The 10,838-nt window shown below is 39.2% G+C and overlaps 1 protein-coding gene across 2 annotated transcripts in view; it reads right to left on the bottom strand.

Annotated features, from left to right (window-relative positions):
• Positions 1 to 896: 896 nt before the first annotated feature.
• Positions 897 to 10,838, bottom strand: part of LOC106948743 (aspartate aminotransferase, cytoplasmic-like) — a 12,817-nt gene continuing 2,875 nt past the window's right edge. The window contains exons 1-9 of one of the 2 annotated variants that reach the window (XM_015034583.1): positions 10,414 to 10,611; positions 7,096 to 7,277; positions 5,788 to 5,911; positions 4,948 to 5,060; positions 4,426 to 4,530; positions 4,192 to 4,342; positions 3,950 to 4,115; positions 3,133 to 3,275; positions 897 to 1,912 (exon numbers count right to left, since the gene is read on the bottom strand). In XM_015034583.1, the coding sequence (XP_014890069.1) occupies positions 1,773 to 1,912; positions 3,133 to 3,275; positions 3,950 to 4,115; positions 4,192 to 4,342; positions 4,426 to 4,530; positions 4,948 to 5,060; positions 5,788 to 5,911; positions 7,096 to 7,277; positions 10,414 to 10,522 (1,233 nt within the window). In that variant the 5' untranslated portion in view covers positions 10,523 to 10,611 and the 3' untranslated portion in view covers positions 897 to 1,772. Of the gene's footprint in view, positions 1,913 to 3,132; positions 3,276 to 3,949; positions 4,116 to 4,191; positions 4,343 to 4,425; positions 4,531 to 4,947; positions 5,061 to 5,787; positions 5,912 to 7,095; positions 7,278 to 10,413; positions 10,612 to 10,838 lie in introns of those variants that run through there. The other variant, XM_015034584.1, reaches the window with a different exon arrangement.

The raw sequence follows: 10,838 nt of genomic DNA, 5'->3' as shown, positions 1-10,838 counted from the left end.
TATATATATATATATATATATATATAATTTTTTATGTTATCCAAATAACTCAACAGTTGTAATAATGGCTGAACTGATCCTGCATTTTCTATCCTATCAATTCAGTTTATTTCTTTTCGGCTGCAAGCTTTTTCTACAAGGCAGTGTGGAAAAAACCCAAATCTGAATTCTGTGATTAATCTCAGAATATTTTGAGAAAAAACCCCCCTGAGGTTTTCAAGTTTTTCTAGAAAATAATTTAAGACAAAAGAAATCCCAGCTGGTATTTGTAAGGTCTATCTTGGAGATATTCAGTCAGATTGATGCAACTTTACAGTAAGTCTCCTGAATAAATACTTTATAGATACGTTATAAATCCTTAATAATGTTTATCATGCACTGAGTAAGGATGAGAACAAGATAGTCTTAAATGTTTGGCTGAATAACTCCAGGTAAAATAATACATGTGAACAGGTTTGGCTAGAAACTGATAACCGATTTGTCTCCTTACCCTTAATTAATGCATAATAAACAGTTATTAATGCTTTATAAAGTGCTTAGAGATGAATTAATAACATTTATTAATATGTTATTAATTCAGAGGAGCCTTCTTGTAAAGTGGAACCAGTCAGATTATATCATACAAACGTCTTTCTGTCCTCTGAACTCCAGATGATTGCAACAAACCAAAACCAAAGCTGGCTTTGCTGGAAAAGGTTTCTTCCTCCAAAACTGTAATTTTTCTCTCCACTGTGGCCTCATGCTTGCTCATAAAGAGGAGCCGCTGTAATCAGAAGCACTTCCTTAGAAGGAAAACTTTTAGCAGAAGGGATTATGATTCATCATTAATGTGTCTCAAATATGACTTTTATCGTTTTGCATAGAACTTCATGAAAAATAAGACACTCGACAGAAACGACATGGTATGTGTGTTTAATAATTTATTTACGCATGAACATATTGCAACATGCCATTACAAACACTGGCACAAGATGAGAGTGTGTTTGTGTAAGACAGTGAAGGGCACTGCAGGGAAACGTTGAAGGAACAGTGAGGAGGCAGGTGATTTTCTTCACTGATGGCACAGAGGCGCTGAAAGAGGCTAACGGATAAACGAAAACGAAGCTAAGATGGCGAAACCTAGACCAGGCACCGGTTTTTCTTCATCCCGCCATGACAGAGAGCTGCTGATGCAAACTTAACTTCTTGAAATGAAAACCATGAAAAAAAGAGAAAAAATGTTTGTGCGTCTCGTATTTCCTCATCAATATTAAGCAAAATTACTCCAGAAATAGATGCCAACAATGTGCTGCTGCAGTTCACGCAGCGATACCGGCTAAAATATATGGAAATTCAAATGGTTTAAAATAGGACAATATGATTTTCTTCATTACTTGTCATTTGTCACAGCTGCAGTTCAGTGCATAAGCAGGAAATAGTCAAACCTTAAAAGTTAACCGTCTGGCTTTTGTTCACTACTACGTCTACAGAGGAAGCACAATAGTTTTATTCTACAGTTTAAAACCGATTATAATTATTTTGGTTTGCACTAACATATGGAGACAACTAACTACAATCTGACTGTAGCATCCAGGTATAGAGTTCTGCTGACAGTGAGACAATAACTGTGCTCTTTCCAGAAACTTGATTTGACAAAGGAAAATAAAACACCTGGCCTCTGATTGGTTTAGCCGTCACACTGTTCAACCAATCAAAGGAGAAGGTGAGCAGGTTTGGGGCGCAGACATGACAGTACTTCCTGTGGACACAGTAGTGATTAGGAGTGTGGACGTTTACTGGACTTTGGTGACGGCCTCGTGGATGGCCTGAGAGACGTAGTCGATGTTCTTAGAGGTCAGGCCGCACATGTTGATGCGGCCGCTCGCCATCAGGTACACATGCTTCTCTTTGATCAAGTACTCCACCTGTTTGGCTGCAGCACACAAAAAAACACAACAGCTTTAAAAGAACTATTTCGTCTAGTTATTAACTTCTTTTTATTTCTCTTTCACACTGTCTATGTAAAGCCCCTCCTGAAATTGTCCCATTTCAACGAATCTATATCTAGGGGTGTGAGAATCCTTGTTAAATGACGTTTAACTAAAGTCCTACGGGGTTTAGAGTCCCCGTTGACGGCGTTTCAACTAAAAGCCTAGAGGTTGGAGTCCTTGTCAAACGGTGTTTTTGACTAAAGTCCCAGAGGGATAGAGCCCCAGTTAAACAACGTTTAACTGAAGTCCTAAAAGGACTTGCTTTTATCTTTTTTAATCTTTTTCAAAATGTCTTTCTCTTTCTCACTGTTTATTCAATGTCGCATGCTGTTTTTATTTTAATTATGTAAAGCACTTTGAAATGCCTTGCTGCTGAAATGTGCTATACAAATAAAATTTGATTGATTGATTGATTGATTGATTGATTGATGTGGAAAAGACGGAAGCAGTGGCAGCTTGCAGGATGTCTGCACTGCAAAAACACAGAATCTTACCAAGTATTTTTGGTCTAGTTTTTGTGTAAATATCTTAGACAAAACTAACTTACAAGTTACTTGTGAGTTAAGTAACTTACAAAAAAGCCTGTTTTAAGGTAATAATTCCTTAATATTGGTGAAAAAGAACTTGTTCGATTGGCAGATTATTTCACTTGTAACATGGGAAAAATGTCGTTATAAGTCAAATAATTTGCAAGTGGAATTAGCACATGTTTTGATCAATATTATATTAAAGTGCTGACTAAGCTGTTGGTGACATTTGATGATAAAATATATTACTTTATGCTCTTTAGAGGTATTTTTGGTGGAAATGATCTAGTGTGTGGTTTGGACTGAAGGCACCAGGAAGTAAAAACGGCTGTAATGGAAGTGTAAAAGCACAGGAGGGTAGAAATGTGTCTCGACAGGAACCCTGGCTTTGACGTGATGTGTACATTAGCGGCTGATGTTCCACACCCTTTTAAAAATGTTCCACACCCTTTTTAAAAATGTTCCACACTCCTCAGGTGAGACCCGTTTGCACACAGAAAGTTATGTAAATACCTTAACGCTGATTCATGGAGAGAAGCTGTTCCAGACTTTTTGCTAGCATGTCAGTGCAGTGCACAGGTGTTGCTTATCCACACTGAGGACCAGAGTTGTACTCGTGTGTTTCTTCTACTCACGGTTGAGGCCAGTAAAGCTGAACATCCCGATCTGCTGAGTGATGTGGTCCCAGGTTCCTGGAGTGCCCAGAGCTAGCAGCTTGCTCTTCAGCTGATCCCTCATCAGCAGGACCCGGTCTGCCATCGTCTTCACGTTGTCCTTCCTGCAGGGACAGAAGGAAAATAAGTCAACACAAAACTTAAAGGCGACCCGCTACGCTTCTCTGAACAGGTTAGGACGGGTCAGTGGGCTAAACAAAACATGGTCATTACATTTTTTGTACAAAATCGTCCTTAGGTAATGACAATGATTTTGCTTATTCTGAGTCGATTTACGGCGTCCTGTCTCTTTAAATCTAAATAAGCTGCAGCTGGCCACGCCCCCAACTTAATGTTTACACTCACAGCTGCTAACAAATAAACAACTGCACATCTCCTGCACAATCAACAAGAAAGCACCAAGTGGTTTCTGGATGGTAAGTCAACAAAATTGTTGTCTTTTCCAGCAGCCATTGTACAGCGCATTCAGCGGTAAAACCAGCTGACCAAATAAGCTGGAACTCAGTTTGGGTTGCTGGGTAACTGGGTGGGCTTGGCTAGGGTTGCTAGGTAACGGCACAGTCCAGGCTGAATATGATTTATTGGGAGGTTTTTTCATTATCCAGACACCAAAAAACATGAACTTATCGCCAAAATATGGCTGGGTGGAGACCCAAATGAACATACATAACCTGGGAAATGTGAGTTTTGGTTAAAAGGTTCCCTTTAATTCTGATTTCTATTCATGTGGAGAACAGATGAATGTCTCAAAAACACGTCAACAGTGACGCCAACGAACCATTCTGCAAACAGCTCAGGACTGTTGAGGGTCTTGCTGACGATTCGCGCTCCCTGAGACGGCGGGTTGGACCAGGTCGTCCTCACAATCTTCTCCATCTGGGACAGGACGCGGGTCAAGTTCTCGTTGTCCTTGGAGACCACCGTCAGGTTCCCCACCCTCTCATCTAGGAGATCCAGGCAGAAATATTAGTTTTCTAAACTTACACAGCTGAATAAATGCTGTTCATGACGCCTACTGACTGTAGAGGCCAAAGTTTTTGGAGAAGGACTGAGCGATGAAGAGCTCAAAGCCCTGCGAGACGAAGAAGCGGATCGCCCAGGCGTCTTTTTCCAGGTTACCGGAGGCAAAACCTTGGTAAGCTGAATCGAAGAACGGGAACAGCTTCCTCCTCTGGAAAACACAGAAAGACAGGAATAATAAGAGCGAAACGGCGACTTTAACATACAAACTAAACCAGCAGCTCCATGTTTTACCTTCATGACCTCTGCGATGGTCTTCCACTCCTCCTGGGTCGGGTCGGTGCCGGTCGGGTTGTGAGCACAGGCATGGAGGATGAAGATGGAGTGTTCTGGAGCTTTCTGTTCAAACAAAGCCAATCAGGTTTACGGTGCATTTCTGTTGCTATTTACCAAATTCCTTGAGTTGATGTAACAATATGGTAAAAGATTAAGCTGCACGAAGGTTTTATTATTGCAAAAACAAAATCCTATAAAGTATTTCTGGTCTAGTTTCCAGTGGAAATATCCAGAAACAAGACAAAACTAACTTAAAGTACCAAATCAAAACAAAAGGCTTCACCACATTAGAACATCCTGCCATAGTGATCATGTTAAATGTTGTGATATCAGCTGTGAAATGTGCCTATTTTCAAACAAAATAACCAGTAATTACTGATATCGACTGATATGAAACGCTTATATCGTAATATTTTTTTAAATATCGCCGTTCTGATGGCAGCTGATGCGACAGACAAACGTACGTCGGCTCCTCCTCACCTCCAAGTCGTCCAGGAGTCCAGTCAGATCCAAACCCCGTTTGGCAGCGTCCCAGTAGTGGTATGGACGGATGTCTTTGAACCCGGCGTCCGTGAACACACCGTTGTGATTCTCTGGGTTCCAACAGGAACGTAGAGTAAAACGAGAACGACAAAAGTGACGATAAAAACTTTAATTTTTCCTTTTCCAGGTTATTGTATGACTCTGACTGTGTGTCACAGCAACTGTAGCGTCACAAACACAAATGCTGCTCCTGAAAAACATTCCCATTTGTAAAGCATTTCATTAGGACACCGGTCATTAAAAGAATTGTGATTCATGTCATTAAACTGCAAATTGTAGCTGCAAATAATCATATTTTCACATTTGTTTGTGGTTTCATTGAACAAACAGTGGAGAAAATAGTAAAACTAACAATCCCAGCAATGCGGACAGCTTTATTTAGAATTTATTATGACAACAGTTAATCAAAATTATTATCATGATAAGAAATTTATCACGATAAATGATAAAACAATACAACAAATGCCCATTCTTAGAACAGAAATTGTCCTGCAAGGGGAAAATTGAGGCGTAGCAGCAGCATCACGTACAAATAATATATAAATAATAATTATTAATATTATATAATAACAGAAAATATAACGGTAAATACTGAGCAGTTTTTACAAATAAAAATATCAGACTTTTGAAACGTTTTTCCAAAAATGTGCATAATGTGAAAGTGTAATGAAAAAGACAAACTGTTTATATTGAGGCAGAACATCAGTGCAGAAAAACAATTGTTATCTAACAATGAGTGAGTTAAACAGAGCAGATGATCTGTGTAGTGAAACTCACCCCAGGTTGGTGCCGACACATAAACAGGTGTGGCTGCGTTGTTGACGCCGTTGTACCACCGGTGCAAGAAATCTGCCCCGATCCTCAAGGCTCCGGTTCCGCCCAGAGCCTGGACGGCCCCGACCTGCAAGAGGACGAAACTTAGTAAGTAAAGCTCAGTTTCTGCTCTGAAAATCCTCTGTGTGCACAATCAGATCACGTTTAACGGCAAACGTGACCCTAAACACCCTGGAGAAAACGCTTTTATCTAAACTGGCAGTGCAGTTTTCTGGCTGATCGCTGATCTTTAAAAAGCCCAACCTAACAATTCTGACGTTTTTGTCTGAAACGTTGCTAAATATAGCAAGAAAGTCACAGAGTTGGTAACAGTGGGGTGTTTCCCAACCCTGGTCCTCAAGGCCTGTTTCAGGTGCTTCCTTGCGTCAGCTCAGGTAATTTCAGTTGACGGGTTTTTGCTGAGCTGCGCTCAGCTGAGTCAGGCATATAAATCAGAGAAACATCTGAAACTTGCAGGGCAGCGAGCCTGGAGGACCAGTGTTGGGAAACACTGGATTATTGTTAACTGTGAATGTGCAGACATGATGGGCCGTCTGTCAGTCAAACCTCTCTGAGGGGAGAACAGACGAAGAAAGAGGCTGATTTTTAGACCTTTACTGAGGTAGACAACATTGGCTTTGCATGTAAATATCGACGAATCTCCTAAAATTACGGTAATCGGTGCACCCCTAATCTAAAGCAGCTTAAAAAGCATTTATTACACTGGGTTACAAAAGATATTTTTTGGAGGTTGTCTGTGTTTTTTCAACAGACTTAGGACTATTTTGAATCCAAAAATGACATCCATTTTTCTCAATCTGGTCAGGTTCTTATTCTAATTTGATTTAGAGAAATCCGATCTTATGACATTTCTGTTAATATTTTTTACCCAAAAAAGGCTTGAGGAGAAAAAAAAAGTTTTCTAACAGAGTCTATTAGTTAAATGTTATAAACTTGGATTTCTGTCAGTCCATGTAAATTGAACATTACGTCTTAATTGTGTAAAATCCTCCATCTCTTTGCTCCTCCTGCTCTTCACTCATTGATTCTCTGGAAACTGATCCACATGTGAGAACAAGCCATGCATTTTGATGCTCATGTTGCATCCATAGTTCAGGAAGTTGACCTGATTGAGCAAAACCAATGTGATTTTTGGAGTCAGCACATCAAAATTACCCTAAAACAGTTGAACAACCCCAGACAGTTTTTTAGCTGTTGACCAGGGTAAAAGGTCAGATCAGACATTTTGTAACGCAAACATATCAAACTCACCCTGTTCTCCTTGAAGGCGGGGTTGTCGTCTCCCAGGGCGACCTTGGAGGCAGAAGAGCGAAACTCGGGCAGGCCGAGGATGGGCAGGTACTCGTGGTTCAGGCTGTTGTCCTCCACAAGCAGCCGCTCCACCTTCTTCACTACCGGCAGCACCCAGGGCTGGCAGTCATCAGTACGGTACGCTGGGCGGGACACAAGCACAGCGACATTTAGGGAAGCATCATGTAAAGGACACGGAAAACGCAGAAATGCTCTCCTGGGAGGAAATCTGACACTTTCCAGGTCACAATTATTTTAATAATCTGTTACTCTGATGATTAATTGGACGAGAAAATTGGCACATTCTGAGGATTTTTCATTTAACCCTTAAAGCTCATTTTATACAATATTAGAAATACATAGAAAAATACAAATTCAACTATTTTTTACAATAAAAAAAATAAACATTTTACCACCCAATATGCAAAAATCACAAAACTTCTTTAGTGAAAACCTGATTATTTGTAGCAGAGGTGCATCTGCAGATAAATACTTTTAACATGAACATGTGAAAAGCTCAGGTCTTTCTGCTCGACTTAATAAAGATTTTGATAAATTGATCAATAATTGTGTTGCAGAAGGTGCTTAATGGGACATTTTTAACTGAATTTTAACCAGGTGAAGCTAAAAATATGCCACTTAAAGAGTTTTGGGTAAAAGATTTTGAAACAAAGAAGGTTTTTCCATCTTAAATTCAAAATGTATGTAATTTTCGAACAGTTTCGGTTTAATACTGCGGCTTTGAGGGTGCTACTCTTTCAATAAATGGCATGGCTTTGAGTCTGTATACTCCAGTTATGGAGTATACAGTTATTATCATTATCCAATAATGAATTAATCCCATTATTTATTTCAGTTCTAAAGTTCATCAGTTCATCAGGAGAAAATGGAAGCTACTCAGCTAAACGCAGGACAATCCTGGACAGAAACCTTGTAAAAGGGAGCAAAAGACTTCAAAATTGAGTGAGAGTTTATCTTTATAAAGACCAACAATGTTTAACATACATTGTTAAACAATAACAGTCAAAGCACAGACCTTAATCCAACTGAGAAATGCAGCTTGAAAAGTGATGTTTACAGGTGCTCTCCATCCAACCTGACAGAGTTTGAGCTATTTGACCTCCACATGCATGTAGAGGTTCTACAATAACTGTAAATGCACGTCACACTTTTCAGATTTTGACTTGTAAAAACTTAAAAAATCCCGTTTAATTCCCCAAACGCTTACCAACTACGCACTAAATACACTGACGTGAGACATGAGTGCAAGTAACTTCTCCAAGGCTCTCGTTAACTCTGTAGGAACTCCTGCTGCTTCATGCCGGACTGTGGAGTGGCATCAAGTATCAGGAGCAGAGGGCAAATAGACCAGAAAGGTCAGCTGCCATTTGGTGGATCTGAATAGATTCAGGAAGAGGCACGATAAGAAAGGCCGTGGCTACATCAACGGTCAACTCAACTAGCATCTAATTTAGACTTTTGTGGCTTTATGGGAAAAATTACAAGATGTCTTAACATAAAATATGATAAATGCGAATCAGGTGACACCTAAAGGTGTTTTAAAAGCACCTTTAGGAATGATTTCAGAGAGTCTGTGTTCACCAAACCGGTCTGGTGAACACAGACGTGTTTTGACAACAACGTGAAAAAGTTCATTTAATTGGATCAGGTGATCCAGTCAGATCACAGAATGGTCTATCATTAGGCAACGACAACAAAAAAGCCTAGTGATAGACTATACACAAAATAATATCTATGCTATCACTAGGCCTGGCACACTAACAAAATGTGCTGGACGATAAATAGTTATTGCGATAAACGATGATATGTTTTGAGATAATTTTCAAGTAACAGTTTCAACGATCAATAAACTATCATTTCTAATGAGCATTTAACACTGGAACTGGAAGGCATTCTTAATATCTAAAATAAACAATCAAAACAACAGAAACAACAAATAAAATGAATCATGAAATCTCTGTAAACAAAATTGTCCTTCAAAAAAGGTTTAGTTGAGACCAAAACACCAGACTGCAGAGTTTTGTCATCCAGTTTTTGGTGGAAAGAGAAAAATTATAAATCATACAAATGGAAATTATTGAGTTCACTTTAATTATTCATGTAATTAAATGATTTATCACTTCTTCTGACTGGCCTAGGCATCATACACAGATTAGAACAGATTTCATATTTTATTGTAGGAATGTCCCAGTTACTGGTATCAAAGTTAACAGTTACATAACTGCTAAAAGCTTTCCATCTTTTTGGTCTCTTGCTTTAAAGTCAGGTCACTATTTTCTCCAGCACAGAGCTGCTGAATGTAGACTGCTACACTTATCAATTGCTTAGAAAAAATATGTAAATTTGGCCTGTTTGAACAATGTGCACCCACGACTTTCAAAATAAAGGATTATGACTACAGTTAAGAGTGGGATGCCAATATATGTTCAGATGAGGCCTGTCACATTAAAAGTACCTTAGAAAAACATGGAAGCAAAAAATTTAACACGCTTTTCATTAAGTCCACATTTCAGTAATAAATGTGTTTTTTTATATTTTAACTTTAAGTATCATGTTTTCATTACCTGTAGGTGGAAAATCATCATAATTATCAGAAATTAAGGCTTTCAAACATCCACCTGTGGTCATAATATGTAATGTATCTCACATAGTAATAAAGTTTCTGAAATAATGGGCTTTTCCGGAATATTCTAATTTATAAAATGGGTCTGTATATGGATAAATGGATGAATGAACATGTCGAGTTTTGCTATTGAAGTACAACTGTTGTTAACTTTAATTCAGTAAATAATTCATTTAAATAGCAAATGTTCAGCACTGACACGATAAAGAGCTGAATTAATTAGAAAAGGTTTCGACTAATTAAACAAATACTCTTCAGAAACATTTCTGTTCTTTCTTAAACACTGCAGACTCTGACTGATGGCTTGTTGGGAAATGAACGAGTTACGAGACGAAGCTAAGAGAACGTTCTTCCAGCATTAGACAGAAACAATATTCAGATTTATAATGACCTAACAGCATAACATACAGAAGAGCATATGAACTTCAGATCAGCAGCAGCTCGCTAGCTAGTTAGCTTGTAGTGACGGTACACACTGTACCAAAGAAGGTCAAAGCGAGGAGAAAAGATGCTTATATATGCTAGCATCATCGCTCGAACTCAATTTTGAAGTTTCTGCTCGGCTCCCTCACTGACAGCAATGCCGAGAGAGGTTATGCTAGCTTTACCGTTAGCCGACAGCTGCCTGCTCTTACCTCCAACTCCCAGATTCACCTTCTGGGGGTGGCTGTCCTCTCTGAAGTCGGCAGTAAGTTTAAAGACAGCTACAGGCGGAGCCTGAGGGACGTCGCTGAACAGGGACATGGCTCAGGTTAAAGAGATTGATCCCGATAAGAAACGGGGAAAAGGTGCTTCCTGCGACGGCAATGACAGACACAAACAGGGTTCACCTTCACCCGTCTGTTACAGGACGTAAGCGTCAATCCAACCACCAATAGGAAGGCGCGTACTTACGTAAGTCATCTGAAGCAGCCAATGAGAGCGAAGCAACACAGTCAGCTAAAGTAAATAGTGCTTTGGGTTTGTTGATACTTGCTTTGTGAAGAAATCCTTTTGATTCAGTTTAATATTGTCGGTTTATTGATTTAATCATTCTATTTTACAAGTAATTAAGAAAACA

The sequence above is a fragment of the Poecilia latipinna genome, unplaced genomic scaffold, assembly GCF_001443285.1.
Source record: "Poecilia latipinna isolate Pla-1442-1.1 unplaced genomic scaffold, P_latipinna-1.0 Scaffold305, whole genome shotgun sequence".
Lineage (NCBI taxonomy): Eukaryota > Metazoa > Chordata > Actinopteri > Cyprinodontiformes > Poeciliidae > Poecilia > Poecilia latipinna.
The sequence above is the reverse complement of the archived record's forward strand: the minus strand, read 5'-3'. Positions and strand labels throughout refer to the sequence as shown.